The 20,077-nt window shown below is 49.4% G+C and overlaps 1 protein-coding gene across 4 annotated transcripts in view; it reads left to right on the top strand.

The window, feature by feature from the left end:
- Nucleotides 1-19,050, top strand: part of Espl1 (extra spindle pole bodies like 1, separase) — a 27,062-nt gene extending 8,012 nt beyond the window's left edge. For 2 of the 4 annotated variants that reach the window (XM_021183400.2, XM_021183401.2), the window contains exons 7-31: nucleotides 231-424; nucleotides 1,173-1,412; nucleotides 1,929-2,073; nucleotides 2,162-2,300; nucleotides 2,499-2,638; nucleotides 5,241-5,375; nucleotides 7,014-7,133; nucleotides 8,627-8,798; nucleotides 9,145-9,273; nucleotides 9,393-9,549; nucleotides 10,198-10,307; nucleotides 11,306-12,294; nucleotides 12,614-12,986; nucleotides 13,145-13,306; nucleotides 14,117-14,330; nucleotides 14,408-14,598; nucleotides 15,103-15,230; nucleotides 15,334-15,456; nucleotides 17,017-17,172; nucleotides 17,268-17,438; nucleotides 17,558-17,662; nucleotides 17,840-17,955; nucleotides 18,135-18,218; nucleotides 18,330-18,494; nucleotides 18,701-19,041. In XM_021183400.2, the coding sequence (XP_021039059.1) occupies nucleotides 231-424; nucleotides 1,173-1,412; nucleotides 1,929-2,073; nucleotides 2,162-2,300; nucleotides 2,499-2,638; nucleotides 5,241-5,375; nucleotides 7,014-7,133; nucleotides 8,627-8,798; nucleotides 9,145-9,273; nucleotides 9,393-9,549; nucleotides 10,198-10,307; nucleotides 11,306-12,294; nucleotides 12,614-12,986; nucleotides 13,145-13,306; nucleotides 14,117-14,330; nucleotides 14,408-14,598; nucleotides 15,103-15,230; nucleotides 15,334-15,456; nucleotides 17,017-17,172; nucleotides 17,268-17,438; nucleotides 17,558-17,662; nucleotides 17,840-17,955; nucleotides 18,135-18,218; nucleotides 18,330-18,494; nucleotides 18,701-18,908 (4,866 nt within the window). In that variant the 3' untranslated portion in view covers nucleotides 18,909-19,041. Of the gene's footprint in view, nucleotides 1-230; nucleotides 425-1,172; nucleotides 1,413-1,928; nucleotides 2,074-2,161; nucleotides 2,301-2,498; nucleotides 2,639-5,240; nucleotides 5,376-7,013; nucleotides 7,134-8,626; nucleotides 8,799-9,144; nucleotides 9,274-9,392; nucleotides 9,550-10,197; nucleotides 10,308-11,305; nucleotides 12,295-12,613; nucleotides 12,987-13,144; nucleotides 13,307-14,116; nucleotides 14,331-14,407; nucleotides 14,599-15,102; nucleotides 15,231-15,333; nucleotides 15,457-17,016; nucleotides 17,173-17,267; nucleotides 17,439-17,557; nucleotides 17,663-17,839; nucleotides 17,956-18,134; nucleotides 18,219-18,329; nucleotides 18,495-18,700 lie in introns of all 4 variants that reach the window. The other 2 variants (XM_021183398.1, XM_021183399.2) reach the window with 2 other exon arrangements.
- Nucleotides 19,051-20,077: the final 1,027 nt, after the last annotated feature.

The raw sequence follows: 20,077 nt of genomic DNA on the forward strand, positions 1-20,077 counted from the left end.
AAAAAAAAAAAAAAAAAGAATCACAGGAGGTGGAACAGGTCCTTCAGCTTGTGGATGTTGACCTTGGAGGAACTCCAGAATTGGAGGGTACCAGAAGCCTAGTTCTCAGGGAGTATTGAGAGGCAGGAGGGCCACGTGCTATCTCTCCTCCATTTGTTCACTGACTGCTTGCTCGCTGTGCTGTGCACATCAGTGGCTCCATGTCCCAGCTTTCTCCTGTCTCTGATCAGCTACATAGGTGCTTCAGGCTACATGTGGAGAGTTTGAAGAAACTGGGTAAACAGGCCCAGGGCTGCAAGATGGTGACCTTATGGCTGGCAGCTCTGAAACCCTACAGTCTGGAACACATGGTCGAGCCAGTCTCTTTCTGGGTTCGAGTCAAAATGGATGCATCCAGGGCAGGAGACAAGGAGCTACAACTACAGTGAGTTGGAGGGGTGGAGGACCATCATTTCTGCCCATGACACTTAACCTGACACAGTCTTTGTAGTCCTGGCCTTGCTGTATAGACCAGGCTGGCCTTGAGATCCTTCTGCCTCTGCCTTCCTAGTGCTGGAATTAAAGGCATGTGCTGCTAGGCCCGACCTCCTCAGTCCTTATTTTGAGAGTGATTTCTTCATCAGTTATGCATTGAGTACCTGTGTCTGGGTATAGGGCACATCGTGGTCATAAGCAGTGTTCTTGTTTTGTTTGGTTTTTGTTCTACTTGGAGAAATACCACCAAGTGCATTGTATGTATTTTTCATGAAGACAGAACATCCATGACCTGCTAACGGGGTTAAACTTTAGGTGGTGGTCATTTAGGCAAGTCTTTTTTTTTTTTTTTGAGAAGTGATGTATGTAAGGCCTGAAGATGTGGAGAAACCCATCATTAAACGCCTTAAAGAACTAATCACAGAATACAAAGGTGCTGGGGTGGAAACAAACTCGGGAATGGAAACTGGTTTGAGAACCTGCCAGTAGAAGGGTTAGAAGCCAGGCTACACAAGGTTTATAGGCCGTGGTAAAGGTTTGGATGTGATTCCTCACAGAGCTCCCTACATTAGAGGAGCCACATGACCTGATTACACAATTAGATGCACAGCGAATGCCAAACTAAGGTGGGCCGAGGCTCCCTAGTAAGATGCAGACTGTCTTCAAGGTCTTCACCCTGGTGCTGATCTGCCCTCCAGGACTCTGCGAGACAGCCTAAGCTGCTGGGACCCAGAGACACAGTCTCTGCTTCTCAGGGAGGAGCTGCGGGCCTACAAGGCAGTACGGGCTGACACTGGGCAGGAGCGCTTCAACGTCATCTGTGATCTGCTTGAACTGAGCCCTGAAGAGACAGCAGCTGGAGCCTGGGCACGAGCTACCTACCTGGTGGAACTGGCCCAAGTGCTGTGCTACCACAACTTTACCCAGCAGACCAACTGGTGAGGAGGGAGGACTGAGGAGGCCTCTGACTGCTTGTCCCAGTGTTACTGATACGGGGATTAGTCCCACTCTGTTGCCGAGTGCTCCCTTCATTGTAAGCACATTTCTTTAAAAACACGGACTGTGCGCAGCAGCTGACTATGATTGGCCTCGTGTTCTGCAGAGGCATGGATTTGCCAGCTGCAGACAGTTTCTGCAATTGTATGCCTTTCAGAATTTTGGGAACTTTTCACAGGCTGTTTAAATGCTAGGGCCCCGAGAGGTGGGGCTGGTGCTTGTTGGTCATTTGGGGGGTTGTGGCAGTTTGTTAGTAGTGGTGCTCAAAGAAGAAACCAGAAGAAATCAGGTTCAGAAATATCTTAGTCTCTCTTTCTCTTCCTCCTTCCCTCCCTCCCCTCTATCCTTTCTCTCCTATGTAGTGACAGGGGAGAAACCAGGATCATAAAGGTGGGGAAAAAAGAACCCACAAAGTAGCAAAGGCCAGCTACACCCCACTTAAGTGTATCTTTCTACAGCTCTGCCTTGGATGCTGTCCAGGAAGCCCTGCAGCTTCTGGAATCCGTGAGTCCTGAGGCCCAGGAGCAGGATCGACTTCTGGATGATAAAGCACAGGCCTTGTTATGGCTTTACATCTGTACCTTAGAGGCCAAGATGCAGGAAGTATGTGGAAGTGAGTCCAGCCGGGCTGCTCCCACCAAGCTGGTACCAGTCCTGGGTTTTGTTTCAATCTCTCTTCTTTCCCAACCAGGGTATTGAGCGGGATCGGAGAGCCCAGGCCCCTAGTAACTTGGAGGAATTTGAAGTCAATGATCTGAACTATGAAGATAAACTGCAGGAAGATCGTTTTCTGTATAGTAGCATTGCCTTCAATCTGGCTGCTGATGCAGGTGAGGGCAGTTAGCCGCGTGTGTGGCACAGGCATCTTGGAGGCTTCCTGAGCGCATACATAACAAATGCCACCAGTGTGCCACAGGCTGGGCTTGTGCTGGGGATGTGGGGCAGTGAGGAAGAAGGCAGGCACAAAGGCACGGCATGGTATGGAGATGGCCAGGTGGAGAAAGTGGTCACCTTCTTCTGATTTACAGCTCAGTCCAAATGCCTGGACCAGGCCCTGACTCTGTGGAAAGAAGTGCTCACCAAGGGGCGAGCCCCAGCTGTGCGGTGTCTCCAGCAGACTGCAGCCTCCCTGCAAATCCTAGCAGCCATCTATCAGTTGGTGGCAAAGGTAATGGGATGGCTGGATAAGATGGTTCTGCCACAGGGTTAAACTAGAACCCAAGCACCCTCACCTTTGACCTGTGTACATGCAGAGAAGCCGAGTGGCCTGAGTATGGACTCTGCTGGGTGTGGTGCTGTACGCTTGCAATGCTAGCACTTGGGAGGCTGAGGAAGGGGAATTATGAGTTGCAGGCCAGCTTGCATTATATGGTGATATCCTCTTTTTAAGATGGGGGTGGGAAGCAAATCTGTAACTCAGTGGTTGAGTACTTGGCCAGTAATGCAAAGTCCTGGATTCAGTCCCCAGTGTCACAAAGAGGTGGGGAGCAGTTTTATCTAATGGCATTGATAACATTAACACAGTGATGCATGGAAGATGTTTTGTGTAAATGGAAAACTCCAATGTTAACCTTAAGAATGACTAGATGTGCCGGGCGTGGTGGCGCACGCCTTTAATCCCAGCACTCGGGAGGCAGAGGCAGGCGGATTTCTGAGTTTGAGGCCAGCCTGGTCTACAGAGTGAGTTCCAGGACAGCCAGGGCTACACAGAGAAACCCTGTCTCGAAAAACCAAAAGGGAAAAAAAAAGAATGACTAGATGTTCCAGGCTATACTGGTCCATTTCTTTAATCCCTGGCTGTTCTAGAACTTGCTATGTAGACCAGACTGGCCTGGAACTCACCTGCCTCTGCCTCCCCAATACTGGGATTACTAGTCAGTCTGGGGACAGCTGTGGGGGTCAGTTCTTTATTCCCCTGTGGTTCCAGGGATCTAACTTAGGTTATGAAGCTAAGTGACAGGTGCCTTTTTCTGCTGAGCTGTCTTGCCAGTCTGCCAACTTTGTATTTTTATGTATAACTTTAAGGGGCTGCAAAGACTCCCTCATGCTCTTCTTACCCATACAATATTCAGAACAATATTCAGAATGCAAGGTGGATTTGGTGGCTGCACGTGCGATCCCAGCTGCCTGGGCAGGCCAGGACAGTGTAGGTTTGACTTTAAGCCTTAATCATAATGGCACTCTTTCCAAAATTCAGAGAGGGCTGTGGAGGTAGCTCAGTATAGTAGAGCACCTGCTGAGCATGTTCAGGGTTTGGGTTAAACCCCAGTTACCATAAAAGGTTAAAACACAGTTTATTTAGATACGGTTTGAAAAGTCCAGCATAAGGAGGCTGAAACACTAGCTCAGACTTAGATTTGAGTCTTGGGTGGACCACATGAGCACTTACAAGAACTTAGATAAGTTATGGGACCTCTGTGAATGAGTCTTAGTTTCCTGCTCCATGCAATTGAGATTAGGATCACTATGAGAATTCATATGCGGGCGCATGGGAACTGTCGGCAAGGTGCTGGCTTCCAGTGCATACCCATTTTCCAGTGGTGAGTAGCATCGAGGTCTTTAGTTTGTGTGGTCCTGGGGATCAAATCCAGGACTTCTGTACACTCTAGGCAAACAGTAGTCTAGTAACTGAACTGCTTTCCCTATTTAGGACCGGGTCTTGCTATGTGTCTCTGGCTTGCCTGGAACTTCAGTGTAGATCCAGCTGACCTTAAACTCAGATCTACCTGCCTGCCTCCTGAAAGCTGACATTAAAGGTGTTACCACCTTTAATTACAAAATTGTTATTTTGTAATTAATATTTTTTTAAGATAGGGTCTGGCTATGTAGTCCAGACTGGCCTCAAACTTACGGCTATGGTCCTACCTTTGCTTCCTCAGTATTGGGATGCATGCCACTGTGGCTGTTTTTGAAACAGAAGGGCCTGTGGTCTTGCATTTAAGCAGTAGAGGCAGGTTCGAGGCCATTTTTTCTGTTTTTTTATTTATTTATTTTATTTATACTGTTGTTTTCTTTTTTTAAAAAAATGTTTATCTTGAAATTATTTTTACAAATTAAAAAAATAAAAAAGAAAACCCTCGGAGGAAGAGGGAAGGGAAGAAGAGCACAGTGCCCAGGCGGCAGCTGTCCCCTTGATCTTGTCACACCGTCATTTGCTCACTAGTTCCCAGGGGAGAAAGGACGCAGCCACCCACAGTGTTACAGGGACATGGATCCATTTCACAGAGAAGCCAGTGAATCCCATGGTCTCAAATCCTAATGCTGGTGCCATGGCGATCCCTGGAATTCTTTCCTGTCGGGTTTGGTGCATCTTTTAACCAACTGTATCAAGTCCTTTACAGACTGCGTTATGTGATCTGTCTGTGGGATGGTGGCTTGAGAGGGTCTGGGTTTTTTTTTTTTTTTTTTTTTTTTCAAGACAGGTTTTCTCTGTGTAGCCTTGCATGTCCTGGAGCTCCCTCTGTAGACCAAGGTAGCTGTAACCTCATGGAGATCCTCCTGCTTCTGCCTCCCAAGTGCTAGGACTAAAGGCCTGTACACCCCACCCCCAACTCAGCGCCAGTTCCAACTACATAGCAAGTTCCGGTGAGGCCAGTTTGGGTCACATGACACCCTGTCCCCAAGGCCAAAAGTGTGTCAGGTTGAGGGTGGTCGATAGAGTTCTGGGAATGTATGAACACCCCGAGGTCCCAGGTTTCAGAAGCCTGGGGGCTGGGGGACATTCAGGCTCTCACAGGAATAGAGTCAACATGTTGCTCTTGGCTGACCAGCCCTTGCAGGCTCTGGAGACCCTCCTGCTCCTGCAGATTGTATCTAAGAGACTGCAGGACCACGCAAAGGCAACCAGCTCTTCCTGCCAGCTTACCCAGCTACTCTTGAACCTTGGCTGTCCCAGCTATGCGCAGGTGAGTGCTGGTTTGTTGAGTCCGAGGCCTCAGGGCCAGTAGCTTTAAAGGCCCCTTTCCTTGAGAAGATCTGGCTGTAGTGCAGGAGGAATTCTGGAGGCGGCCCTGGGAACTGGAGCTTCTTTCCTGGCCATTGAGTTCTGCAGCTCAAACCTCTTTTCCCACCTGTCCCTCTTGACTTAGTTGATGCCCTATTACCTGTGTGCCGCTTGTCACACTGTTGGCTCTCAGTGTCTCCCCCACCCCTTTTCTTTCTTGGCATCGGTAGTGGTTGAACCCAGGGCTTCAGGCACACTGACTGGATAAGAGCTTTGCCACTATGCTCAAGCCCAGGCCTTCTTTCTTTTTTTTTTGGTTTTTCGAGACAGGGTTTGTCTGTATAGCCCTGGCTGTCCTGGAACTCACTTTGTAGACCAGGCTGGCCTTGAACTCAGAAATCCGCCTGCCTCTGCTTTCCAAGTGCTGGGATTAAAGGCGTGCGCCACCACGCCCGGCCCCCAGTCCTTCTCTTGTATTTCATCGCAGTCAGCACAGATCTGATCGCTTCCTTCCCTCCTAAAAGACTCCACGGCTTCTCTGACAACCTGAAACTACTCTGACTTTATAAAACATTTTTAATAAAAAATTATTCTTTTCGTGAATGTACTCACTTTACACGCCAACATCATATATTTATTTACATGTGTGTGCCTACTTGTCCATATGTGTACCACATGTATGCAGGACCCGTGGAGGTCAGAAAGGTACTGGATCCTTTGGAACTGGAATTGTAGGCAGTTATTAACTACCCAGTGTGAGTGCCAGGAAACTGACCTTAACTATTGAGCCATCTCCCTAGCCTCGTCACCATCTTTTGGTTCAGTCTTTTTCCTGCCACTTCCTTCTGTGAACCTAAGCCAGAGTGTACCCCTTATACTCTTCATTTCCTGTATGTGCCCCCTGTCTGTAGTTGTTTTAATCCCTCATCCCAGAGTGTACCTCTCCGTCTCTGGGGTTTGTTTTTGTTTGTTTTCTTTTTTTTTTTTTTTTTTAAAGATTTTTTTNTTTGTCATATGTAAGTACACTGTAGCTGTCTTCAGATACTCCAGAAGAGGGCGCCAGATCTCATTACGGATGGTTGTGAGCCACCATGTGGTTGCTGGGATTTGAACTCTGGACCTTCGGAAGAGCAATCGGGTGCTCTTACCCACTGAGTCATCTCACCAGCCCTTTGTTTGTTTTCGAGACAGCGTTTCTCTGTATGAGTACTGGCTGTCCTGGAACTCACTCTGTAGACCAGGCTGGCCTCACACTCAGCCTCTGCCTCCCAAGTGCTGGGATCAAAGGCATGCCCCATCACTGCCTAGGTTTTCATCTCATTCCTAAAGGCAGAGATGTGCACCAGAGATCTTTATGTGCCTCTCCTCTGACTGTTGCCTCTCCCAGGTGGCTGAGGGTGTTTCTCTATTGTCCTTTGTTTGTTTTTGTTTTCTGGTGTGGTAGTGAGCTGAAAGTATTTTAAGCATCAAATGAATAGCTTTTGCAGATTATAATATTTGAGATGATACAGTATTCAGTGCCTTGCTTGCAAATGCTTCACTCCGTTTTAATTTGAAGAGTCTTAACTAGCATGTGGTGGTGTCATCTGTCTGCTTCTAGTTGTATCTGGAAGAGGCAGAGTCAAGCCTGAGGAGCCTGGACCAGACAAGTGACATGTGCCAGCTGCTGTCCCTGACCTGTGCTCTGCTCGGAAGCCAGCTCTGCTGGGCTTGCCAGAAGGTGATTCCCATGATTGAGCCCAGAGCGGGCCCAAGGCTTGCCCGATTCGAAACCTATGGTCACAACCCCTTTTGGGGCTTGAAGGACCCTCTCTTTCACAGGGCTATCCTGACTATTGAAAAACACAGATATTTACAATTCATAACAGTAGCAGTTATGAAGTAGCAACAAAAACAATTTTTGGCTGGGGGTCACCACAACATGAGGAACTGTATTGAAGGGTCTCACCCTTAGGAAGGGTGGCCGTGCCCAGCTTGTGTTTATCTGGATCCTGGTGATTGAAACCAAAAGGCTGCTTTCAAGCTTGGTGTTTGCATGGCGATCTATCCCCTCTTCCCGACCCCTTTTGTTCTGTTGTTTTGTTGTTCTGTGGTGCTGTGGACTAGCAGGTCTCCTGCAAGTTGCTCAGCTGCCTTGCCACTGAACTACTCTCTCTCCTCTCACTTGAACTTTCCAAGGCTCTCCACCTCAGGACGTTTTTTGGGATCTTCATGATATTTATCTATGCTCTGAGATTTTCCCACATCTAGGCAGAATGTTCAGGACCATGAATAGCAGTAGAAATTTCCTCACCTAGTAGTAGAGATATTAATTTCTTTCTTTGCCAGTTTCTGCATTGGCAGAATACATAAAAGGGGGTTAGAAGCTGGGGGGGGAGGGCACAGGCTGATGTGGTAGCCATTTCTGTAATTCTGAGACTGAGGCTGGAGGAACTTGACTTTGAAGTCAGCCTGGGATGACTATCTCAAAAAGAGGAAACAGTGGTTTGGGTGAGAGGAGGCAGTGGTCTAGGAAAATCCAATAGGTTCCAAAAGATCTCAGTTTTGCTCCAAATCAGCTGTGAGCCTTGATCATCTCTTCTGATCAAGCTCTAGTTTTTTATACATTTCTTTCTTTTTTATTATTTATTTACTTTATGTATATGTATGTATGAGTGCACTGTAAATGTGCTGATGGTTACGGTTGCTGGGGATTTGAATTCAGGCTCTCTGTTCTCTCTGGTTGACCCTGCTCACTCCGGCTTAAAGATGTATTATATCTAAGTACACTGTAGCTGTCTTCAGACATACCAGAAGAGGGCGTCAGATCTCATTACTGATGGTTGGGAGCCACCATGTGGTTGCTGGGATTTGAACTCAGGACCTCTGGAAGAGCAGTCAGTGCTCTTTAACTGTTGAGCCATCTCTCCAGCCCCAAATTCTAGGGTTTTTTTAGGGGTTGTTGTTTTTCCGTTCTTTTTGTTTGTTTGGGTTTTTGTTTTGTTTTGTTTTTCAAGACAGGGTTTCTCTGTATAGCCCTGGTTGTCCTGAAACTCACTTTGTAGACCAGGCTGTCCTTGAACTCAGAAATCTGCCTGCCTCTGCCTCCCGAGTGCTTGGATTAGAGGTGTGCACCTCCATGCCTGGCTTGTTTTTCATTCTTGAAGGCAGAGATTTGCACCCCAGACCTCTAGGGTCATCTATAGCTTATGTGACTTCTTTCTTTCTTCCCAGGTAACTGAAGGCGTTTCTTTGTTGCTTTCTGTCCTTCGGGATCCTGCCCTCCAGAAGTCATCTAAGGCTTGGTACTTGCTACGTGTCCAGGCCCTGCAAGTTCTGGCTTTTTACCTCAGTCTCTCGCCCAACCTCCTCTCAAGTGCCCTGCGTGAGCAGCTCTGGGATCAAGGTGAGAGAAAGGGGCTGCTGGCTTTCTTGGGTGCTGGTCATGATTTCCCGTGCCGGTTTTTCTTTGCAGCTATCTGCCCGTGCTGTCGAGCTTGTCAAGCCGCCTACCTAGAACCCGCCTGTACCTGTGGCAGCAAACGGTTTCACCTCAGCTGCTCCCTGTAATCCCTTGGCCAGCAGCTGCTTGGAATGTTAGACTAAAAGGGATCGCAGAGGGAAAGAGCTCTGTGGTCAATTAGTTCTGTCTACCCACGGTGCAGAAGGAAGAGAGTGCCTTGTGTTTGCTATCTTAGTTGAAGGTCTAGGCTTGCTGTTGTAATCGTCTCTGCCCACCTCTCCCACACCAGGCTGGCAGACTCCGGAGACGGCGCTGATCGATGCTCACAAGCTCCTCAGAAGCATCATCATCCTGCTCATGGGAAGTGATGTGCTCTCTATTCAGAAAGCAGCCACCGAGTCGCCCTTTCTGGACTATGGTGAGTCAGGAGGAGAGCAGGTCCCTGTGGGGTTGCACACACTAGGTGCGATGGCTGTTGTGTCTCCAGTGAATCTGACTGTGGCTCCACATTGACGTCTTGTCTTTCATTCACCACAGGTGAGAATCTGGTGCAAAAATGGCAGGTCCTCACAGAGGTGCTGACCTGCTCGGAGAGGCTGGTCGGCCGCCTGGGCCGCCTGGGGAACGTGAGTGAGGCCAAGGCCTTTTGCTTGGAGGCCTTAAAACTTACTACCAAGCTGCAGATACCTCGACAGTGAGTACGAGGATGCCAGTGCTGGCTCCTGCCATGTGCTTTTGAGTGTGGATTCCCCAGTGATTATAAAAACTCCATGTTATATTTAGAGAGATTGGTGGGAGAAGGCTAAGCAGGAAATGCTGAGATAATCAAGGTTAGAAGCTCATATGCCTGGTAAATCTGTAAAGGACAACTAGTATACTCTCTGCCTTTGCTTAAGCGTTTGTCCTCATGGCGCTTGGTAAGGAGTGCGGTTGGGATTGCCTGAAGTGTGATTTGGGATGAGACTGTTAGAGCAACACTTCTCAAACTGTGGGTCCAGACCCCAATGTGGGCTTGAACGACCCTTTTCATAGGGGTAGCATACCAGATATCCTGCATGTTAGATATCTAAATTATGATTCATAGCAGTAGCAAAACTACAGTTATGAAGTAGCAATGAAAATAACTTTATGGTTGGGGTCACCACAACATGAGGCTCTGTGTTAAAGGGTTGCAGCATTAGGAAGGTTGGGAACTGTTGCTATAGAATGTTTCTACCAGAGAGGCTGTAAGTCAGTTTATGGACTCCAAGAAAGATGTGGTGGCCTGGGCCTGGGAAAGGGTAAGGAGAGACTTCGAGGTAAACGGTAGTCCACTGACTGGTTCTCATCCCCTCCTCACAAGGTGTGCCCTGTTCCTTGTACTGAAGGGTGAGCTGGAGCTGGCCCGGGGTGACATTGACCTCTGTCAATCAGACTTGCAGCAGGTTCTCTTCTTGCTCGAGTCTCCCACAGGTAAGCTACCAAGTTCTCTCCCAAACTTGGTGGGGAGAGTTCATATTACAGCATGTTACAATATATGTACAATATATGTTTGAATGCATTCTAGTCAGACAGGTTTCTGGTTCTACACAATACTGACTTCAGCCCGACCATTACTGTCTGTGTCATCGTCCTCCTCCCCCACCCCCCCAAGCCCCCAGTGCCCCACCCCCTGCAGAGCAAATCTGCACAGGCTGACTTTTCATGCTGCTACTATGATGACTTTGGCCTCTTTCTTTCTTTTGAAACAAGGTCTTTCTGAGTAGTCCTGGCTGGCCTGAACTCACTAGTTAAACCAGCTAGTGAGCTTTAAACCATGAGCTTTAAACTCATGGAGATAACCACATCTGTCTCTGTCTCCCCAGTGTGGTGGCACATGTCTTCTATTCCATGATTCTGGAGGCAGATCTCTATGAGTTCCAGGCCAGCCAAAGCCTTGTAAGGAGACCCTGACTCAAAAAACAACCAAACAAATTAACTATTTTAGGGCTGACAAGATGGCTCAGCACCATTAAGCCTGACATCTTGAGCCATGTAGTGGGATGAAGAAAGCTCTTTAAAAGCTATTCTCTTAACTCCTACATGTATGTGTGGCACGATCGTGTCCACACACACTAATTTTTTTAAAAAAGGATTATTTGTGGGCTGGAGATTAAAGGTATTATGTGCCACCGATGCCCAGCTTGTCCATATTCTTACCTGTGTCACCTTGTGTGTACCTTCTCTAACCCAGGTAGGAACACAGCTTTGAGGTATAGGAGTGGGGTGTGGACTGGACTGTTGATCCCTTGTTGAGTGGGAAGAAAACACTAGGGTTTTGTTATTTTTTTTTCTTTTTTTTTATGTTACATAGGTACTCTGAATAATTTGTAAGTAAATAGTGCATACAGTTGTGGGGTTGAGCCCTGAGGTAGGTAGAGCTCTTGAGACCATTTCTCAGTGTTGTAACTTGTGATCTGTCCTCTCCCTAGAGTTTGGTGTGGTGACCCAGAATCCAGACTCAGTGAAGAAGGTGCACACGCAGAAAGGGAAGCATAAGGCTCAAGGCCCCTGTTTCCCACCCCTGTCAGAGGAGGAGCCCTTCCTGAAAGGTCCTGCCCTTGAGCTGGTGGACACTGTGCTCAACGAACCTGGTCCCATCCAGTCCTCTGTAAACTCTTCCCCAGTCCTGAAAACCAAGCCGCCACCCAACCCTGGCTTCCTGTCTCACTTGCCCAGCTGTGACTGCTTGCTGTGTGCCAGCCCTGCCCTCTCAGCAGTCTGTCTGCGCTGGGTGCTGGTCACTGCCGGAGTGAGGCTGGCCACCGGTCACAAAGCTCAGGGTCTGGATCTGCTGCAAGCTGTGCTGATGCGTTGCCCTGCAGCCACCAAGCGCTTCACACAGAGTCTCCAAGCTTCTATGAATCATAGAACAACCCCCTCTTGTGTTCCCAGCCTCTTTGATGAGATCATGGCTCAAGTGTACACACACTTGGCATTGGAGTTCCTGAATCAGACATCTGAAAAGAGCCTGGAGAAGGTCCTGGCGTTGGGGCTGAAGTTTGTGGCAACACGGATACAGAGCTTGGAGATCTGGAGAGCCCACCTGCTCTTGGTTCAGGCCCTTGCAAAGCTGGCCCACTTCAGCTGCTGTACTTCCGAACTCTTTGCAAGCTCCTGGGGCTGGCAGCCACCATTAATAAAAAGTCTGCCAGTCTTAGAGCCTGCTAAGATTCGGAGACAAAAATGCTCTGGACGGGGGCGCCGGCGGATAGCCTCTGTTCCCCCACCCCTCCATAACAGCTCTCAGAAAGGTCTGGAAGAGGAAGGGCCACCTTGTACCCCTAAGCCTCCAGGCCGGGCTAGGCAAGCTGGCCCTCGTGTCCCTTTCACCATATTTGAAGAAGTCCACCCCACCAAGAGCAAGCTCCAGGTTCCCTTGGCTCCCAGGGTCCACAGGCGGGCCCAGACTCGCCTCAAGGTAAGGATTGTGACATGAGGATGGCTTTGTACAGAGCATGGGCCTTGTCGATGAGCTCCCAGCCAAGAGGAGGGTCATCTGTCTGCAGCACACCGCACCCTGCTCCCTCTCAGTTGTGGGTCTGTCCCTCTGTTGTCCTTCCTCTCCATCTTCTGTTGTTGAACTGAGACTTAACCATGGGCTTTTGAGTGGCAAGTGCTGTGGGAAGTCAGTTCTGACCTCATCAGAGGCCTGCCAGTGCCTCCATAGTGCCACCTGCTGTTTGAACCTGTTGTTGAGAGTCTCATGGCCTTTGTTTCTCCCTTTCCTTCTGTCACAGGTGATCTTCAGTGATGACAGTGACCTGGAAGACCTTGCCTCAGCTGAAACACAACTTGTAGAGGAACCTAAGAGGCGAGGGACTGCTTCCCGTACCCGGGGCCAAACTAGGAAGGGACCTAGCTTAAAGGCAGATGCAGTGGCTGCTATAGATAGTACCCCTGGACATTCCAGTGTCAGTGGGAGGACTCGGAGGGCCAGGAAGGTGGCTTCAAGAAATTGTGAAGAAGAGAGTTCCAAAGCACCCCTCTGTGTCTGGGCCAGCCTGGGACCCGAGATCATGAGAAGTATCCCTGAAGAGGAGCCAGTGGATAACCATCTGGAAAAAAGCTTCGAGATTCTCAGGGGTTCTGATGGGGAAGACTCGACCTCAGGTAGGACTTCAAGGGCCAGAAGCAGAAGGCACGTGTTCTGAAGTCTTTGTTGGGTGCCCCTGGGACCAAAACTTAAGAAATAACAGTACCAGTGCTCAGAAGGAAAACCCTTTGCTACCTCTGGGGAGGAAGCATGAAAAGCAGTGGTGTCTCCCCAGGTGAGAAGGCGGCAGCTGCAGACACTGGTCTACCTGTAGGAGAGTGTGAGGTCTTGAGACGGGACTCCAGCAAGGCAGAGAGACCTGTCTTGTACTCAGACACGGAGGCCAATAGTGACCCTAGTCCTTGGCTCCCACCCTTCTCAGTTCCTGCACCCGTTGGTGAGTATGCGGACTACTGAGCTTAGATTACCCAGAGGGCTGAGCCAGCTCTCTTATTTTTCTATCCTTTTTCAGGAGGCACACTTTTTTTTTTAAAGATTTATTTACTTATTATATGTAAGTACACTGTGGCTGTCTTCAGACGCACCAGAAGAGGGCGCCAGATCTCATTACGGATGGTTGTGAGCCACCATGTGGTTGCTGGGATTTGAACTCAGGACCTCTGGAAGAGCAGTCAGTGCTCTTACCCGCTGAGCCATCTCTCCAGCCCCTTTCCTCTAATTTTTGAGGCATGGTGTCACTGTGGCCCCAGCTGGCCCAGAATTTGGGAATATTGATCCTCAGTTTCTAAAAGTACTGGGATTGCAGGCTAAGCCATCCCTGTATCTCCCAAACTGTCTAGATCCAGCAGTCTCTGAGCCCACTTGGAGTCTGCATTTTATGTAAGAGACTTAGTCTGCCTGCACTTGGGTCTTTGGGGAGGACAGGGCACAGTGAAGCAGTGAGGAGATGTCCTGGCTCAGTCCCTTGGACGCAGCAGCTGCTCTTCATGGAAGGTGGGGCTGGGACTCCCTGGAAGTTCCTAGTAATTAAGAAGCAGGATGCGCCGGGTGTGGTAGCTCACGCCGTTAATCCCAGCACTCGAGGCAGAGGCTGGCGAATTTCTGAGTTCCAGGCCAGCCTGGTCTACAGAGTGAGTTCCAGAACAGCCAGGGCTACACAGAGAAACCCTGTCTCGAAAAACCATTAAAAAAAAAAAAAAAAAAGAAGCAAGATGCCCATCTTAGCAATAATCTGACTTCTTTCTAGATCTTTCTACCCTGGATTCCATCTCTGACTCATTGAGCATTGCTTTCCGTGGTGTTAGTCACTGCCCTCCAAGTGGGCTCTATGCCCACCTCTGCCGCTTCTTGGCCCTGTGTCTGGGCCACCGGGATCCCTATGCCACTGCGTTCCTTGTTGCTGAGTCTGTCTCCATCACTTGCCGTCACCAGCTGCTCACCCACTTGCACCGACAGCTCAGGTGAGGGCTTGCCGCCTGCTGGGTAAAATGGGTAAACTGCCTGGAAGGAGCCAGACTCATTCTTGTGTTGTCTATAGCAAGGCCCAGAAGCAGCAAGAATCACCTGAACTGGCAGAGCATCTGCAGAGGCTGGACCTGAAGGAGAGGCCCGGAGGTGTCCCACTGGCCCGTATCCAGAGCCTCTTTTCCTTCAAGGATTTGGGATCTGGCTGCTTCCCCCAGGCAGAGAAGGAGAGTTTCCAGGAGCGCCTGGCTCTGATCCCTAGTGGTATAGTATCTGCTTTTGCCTGTATCCTGTCTTGTATACATTTAGTTGAAGGGCTGAGTAGATGAGCTTAAGATATTGCTTAGTTTACCTGGCCTTGTGCCCTTTGTCATCTTTTCCTTTTTTCTGAGACCGGATCTTTGTGTGTAGGCCACCTTCTGGATGCTGAGATTTTTAGGCGTGAACCACTACCTCTCTCGTTAGTCACGCCTTTTTATATATTAGCATTTGTTTCTCAGTTCAGAATTGTTCTTTCTTCAGTGTGTGTGGAAATGTCTGGACTCTCGTGGTGTGGAAAGGGGTGGTGTGAGCATTTTACTCTGAGTGGAGGCCTTTGTTCATTGCTGAGAGGGGCCCCCAGAAGTACCAGCTGCCTGTCAGTTGGGAGCTGCAGCAGAAAGAGCTTAGCTGTTGCTCCATTGTCCAGGGAAGACACTGCAGAAGACAAGGCTGCAGGTACCTCCTGACAGTTTACATGACTCTGGGTGTGTCTTCTCTGTCTGGCAGGGGTGACTGTCTGTGTGTTGGCTCTGGCCACCCTCCAGCCTGGAACCTTGAGCAACACTCTCTTACTGACCCGCCTGGAAAAGGACAACCCCCCAATTACTGTGAAGATCCCCACTGCCCAAAATAAGGTAGGGTTCCTGTACCAAGGACTAGTGTTCCAGATTCTGTGGTAAGGGATGGGAGGTGAGGATCCCAGGGGAGACAAACTCACAACATCTTCTCCTCCCAAAGCTCCCTCTAAGCGCAGTGCTGAAAGAGTTTGATGCCATCCAGAAGGACCAGAAAGAAAACAGCAGCTGTACTGAGAAGCGAGTATGGTGGACGGGCCGGCTGGCACTGGACCAAAGGATGGAGGTGTGTGCTCCTGGGGTGAGAGGCTGAGTCCTGCCACAGAAAGGCTCAGAGGGTAGGGGGCAGTACCTCCTGAGCAGAGGTCGGTCCGGGTCAGTGTTGAGCTACTTCGCATCCATTCTTTGTTAGATACAGTTATGATCTGGGCATGGTTGCTTACACCAGTAATACCGGTACTCTTGAGGCTGGGGCAAGAGGATTATCTCAGGTTCAAAGACAGCCTGGGCTATCGTGAGTTCCAGGCCACAAAGTAAGACCTTGTCTCATAAATACAAAGTAAATAAAACAAGTTATATCATATGAGGGGGACTTTTAAAGAAGAGCTCCAGACTTAAAAGGAGGTATGGCACTGGAATGCTTAAAGATACTCTGATGTGTGGTAGCCCTCTTCTTCAATCCCCACACTCGGCAGGCAGAGGCAGGACAGTGGGACTTGGGGACATCATTAGCTACATAGCAAGTTTGAGGCCAGCCTGGGTTCGTTTCCTCCCTCCCTTCTCCCCTCCCTCCATCCGTCCCTCCCTCCATCTGTCCCTCCCTCTCCCTCCTTCCTCTATGATGACAAGGCAGGAATATAGCTTAGTTGGAAGAGTATTAGCTTAGAATGTAGGAACCCCTGTGTTTAGTTTGATTCCCAGAACAGCAAAAAATCCTGTGTGCTTATACCAGCTAGTAATCTTAGCACTTAGGAAATGGCAGCAGGAGGACCAGAAGTTCAAAGTCTTGGTTTTGGTTTCGTTTGTTTTGAGACAGGGTTTCTTTGTGTATTACTTGCTGTCCTGAACTCACTCTGTATACCAGGCTGGCCTTGAACTCAGAGATCTGCCTGCCTCTGCCTCTCCTAGGGTTAAAGGCAAGTGCCACCATGCCCACCCAGCTTCAAAATGACTTTTGGGTACATAGGGAATTTAAAGCTAGCCTGGGAAATATAAAATTGTATTTCAACAAATAAATACTGACGAGCCAGGCGTGGTGGCGCACGCCTTTAATCCTAGCACTCGGAAGGCAGAGGCAGGCGGATTTCTGAGTTCGAGGCCAGCCTGGTCTACAGAGTGAGTTCCGGGACAGCCAGGGCTATACAGAGAAACCCTGTCCCAAAAAACCCAAAAAAATAAAAAAATAAAAAATAAATAAAATAAATACTGAAGATGTGAGTGCAGTGAGACAAGCCTGCAGTCCCAACCCTGGGAGCTGAGAAAGGAGGATTGCTGCCAGGTTCAGGTCAGCCTGAGGTCCTCTCTCAAAAGAAAAGACTAGGTGTGGTGCACCTTTAGTCCTAGGAGACCGTAGTTCGAGGCTAGCCTGGTATATTTAGTGAATTCTAAAATACCCAGAGCTACATAGGGAGGACCCTATCTCAACAAAAGAAAAGAAACAAAACAAAAAACAGCCTGAAGGATGTAGACCCGTTGTCCACTGTTCTTATTTGTCAACAACATAGTGACATCTCCAACCTTTGAGTGTCTCAGGAAAGGAAAAGATGTTATAGACATCTAAGAGTAATAGAATTCCCTGATTTGTAAAACATTTTCTGTCTAACTGAGAGCTCGGTCCCTGCCCTAGGCACTCATCACCGCCCTGGAGGAACAGGTGCTGGGCTGCTGGAGGGGCCTTCTGCTGCCATGCAGTGCTGACCCCGGCCTTGCCCAGGAGGCCTCCCAACTACAGGAGTTGCTGCGGGAATGTGGCTGCGAATATCCTGACACCACTCTCCTGAAGGTGAGTTCAGGAAATGAAGGGGAAAATACTTCTTTCCCACCAGCCATAGTGGTGGAGTATGGCACCCGCACCCTCTAACTACTGTTCTCCTGTAGGTCATCCTTAGTGGGGCCAGAATCCTCACCAGCCAGGATGTTCAGGCCTTGGCATGTGGGCTGTGCCCAGCCCAGCCCGACCGAGCCCAAGTGCTCCTGAGCGAGGCAGTAGGACGGGTTCAGAGCCAGGAGGCCCCTCGAAGTCAACATCTTGTATTGGTGTTAGACAAGGTAAAGAGCTGGGGCACGAACGGTGTCCCAAGAGTAATGAGCATGGGGTCTCCTCTAGGTCCCTTCAGACATTTGGGTTTGTGTGGCGTTGACGGTGACCATGGAGTGCTTTTTTCCAGGATCTGCAAAAGCTGCCGTGGGAAAGCACTCCCATCCTCCGAGCACGGCCGGTCACCAGGCTGCCCTCCTTCCGCTTCCTGCTCAGCTACACAGTCACTAAAGAGGTGGGCAACAGGACACGGGCCTGAGTGACTGGCTGTTGGGTAAAGCCTAAGGAAAGAAGGCTAGCACCATGGGAGACAGGAGGGGAGGAACAATGGGTCGGTTATGGAAAGGGCTTAGAGTATGATGGGGCTGGGCTTCCTGGACTAAGAACCTAATTGTCAGTGCTTGTCCCTCAGGCTGGAGCCTCATCAGTGCTGAGCCAAGGTGTTGATCCACAGAATGCCTTCTATGTACTAAACCCTCACAGTAACCTGTCAAGCACAGAGGAGAGATTTCGAGCCAGTTTTAGCAGGTCAGGTGATGAAGGGGTATAGTAGGGTGGGGAAGGGCAGAGGCTCCCTCACATAAGTAAGGGCGACTGTGAGTGCTTTTGCTCCAGAGTCAGTGGCTGCTTCTCATTGCTGTCAGCTGCTCCCTCCTTCTGCTACATCGTCGTCTGCCAGGTACTGACTTCCCAGCTTCTTCCTGCAGTGAAACTGGCTGGAAAGGAGTGATTGGGGAAGTGCCAAGCCTCGATCAGGTGCAGGCTGCCCTGACAGAGCGTGATTTATATATGTGAGTGTTTGGGGCAGGGAAGTTGGGAGGGGACCATGTATTATGGTTGATTGGGCAATTCAGAGCCTCTGGAAGCAGGTGTTGAGTGTTGTCTCACTTCTTCTGCCTTAGCTATGCAGGGCATGGAGCCGGTGCCCGCTTCCTTGACGGGCAGGCTGTCCTGCGGCTGAGCTGCCGGGCGGTGGCCTTGCTGTTCGGCTGCAGCAGTGCAGCCCTCGCCGTGCATGGGAACCTGGAGGGAGCTGGTATCGTGCTCAAGTACATCATGGCTGGCTGGTAAGACCAACAGATGAGACCTGCCCTCGGGGCACTAAACCTCTGGCCCCCATGGTCAGTGTTCCTCCTCTCTCGGGCTCCCCTGTACCTCTAAGCCAGGGGAGCTCCTCGTTGTTCAAGCCTCTACTCACTCAACACCAATAATGTTTTCCAAAGTTTCTTGTTACAGAGTCCTTACTTTGTATTTCTTCACTCTTTCTCCCAAGCCCCTTGTTTCTAGGTAATCTCTGGGATGTGACTGACCGTGACATTGACCGTTACACAGAGGCTTTGCTGCAGGGCTGGCTGGGAGCAGGCCCAGGGGCTCCCTTTCTCTACTATGCCAGCCAAGCCCGCCAGGCCCCTCGACTCAAGTACCTCATTGGTGCTGCACCTGTAGCCTACGGCCTACCTGTCTCTCTACAGACACCCTGAAGCTGTCTTGTCTATGGTAGAAGCTGTGTGACTACCTCCAAACTTGGTTTTGATTATTTAGAATTTTTAAAGTGATTTTCCCTGGTGTTTTGTATGAAATATTTTCTTTAATGTGACCTTAATAAAGATATTCCAAGCCTCAGTTTGTGAGAGTTGAAGCTACTCCCTCACTCCTGCTCTGTGATGTAAGCAGATTGGAGGTGCTCCACAGGGTTCAGAGAGCTTTGGGAAGAAAGACTAAACCACAGGACAGAGTTTGCGGCTGGGGCTTGGGTGATGAAGCTGAATAGAGGGCCATCAAAATACTGAAAGTGGCCCTGTGGTGCATGCAGAGGCCAGCCTGGTCCACTTAGCAAGTTCTAGAATAGCCAGGGCTATACAGAGAAAAACCTATGTCCAAAAACAAAATGTTCAGAGTGAGAGGCAAACAGATCCCTATGAGGTCAAGGCCAGCTGAGTCTTTACTGTTGAGTTTCAGCTAGCCAGTGCTACAAAACAATACCCTGGCAGTTAAAGTGTTCACATTGGAGAAAGGAAAGGCAGTGATAGGGCTATGCTGACGTTTTTAATCCCTCCACTGCCTTTGTCTCCTGGATGATTTTGCCCTTCCCACCAAGGCTGCTACACTTTGGCAATGGCAGCAGCAGATTCAATGGGGTTTGCTACTCACAAATGGTTTGTCGCTCCAACTAAACCGTTAAAAGTTAATGGGCAGCACACATACCCTTCCCATCCAACACACAATGGTGGGGCTAGACAGACGCTCAGCAGTTACAGTTTGAAAGAGCACTGGGTTGCTCTTTCAAAGGACCTAGGTTTGGTTTGCCTGCATATATACTGAGACATAAAAAATAAATGTAGTTCGTTGACAGTTGTTCCTTTTTGGCACTTGCACTTTATCCTTTAAAGTGCGTTAGTGGTACTGTCAAAACACAGGTTCCCTGCTGTCCTGTCGCTTGTCCCAAAAACGCGCAGTAGCTTATACCGCTTTACAATCGTGTCGTGAGACCAAGAGTTTCGAGTCCCCTGAGGGCCCAAGCCGTGTTTGCTAACTAACCGGCTAGCTTTAGTGTACTCTGAGAAAAGAAAAACTTGCGTTCTCTAATTAAGCTTGAGATCCGAAAAGCGGGTCCGAAACTCAGGATCATAGAGACGACGGGCGCAGAGCG

The sequence above is a fragment of the Mus caroli genome, chromosome 15, assembly GCF_900094665.2.
Source record: "Mus caroli chromosome 15, CAROLI_EIJ_v1.1, whole genome shotgun sequence".
Lineage (NCBI taxonomy): Eukaryota > Metazoa > Chordata > Mammalia > Rodentia > Muridae > Mus > Mus caroli.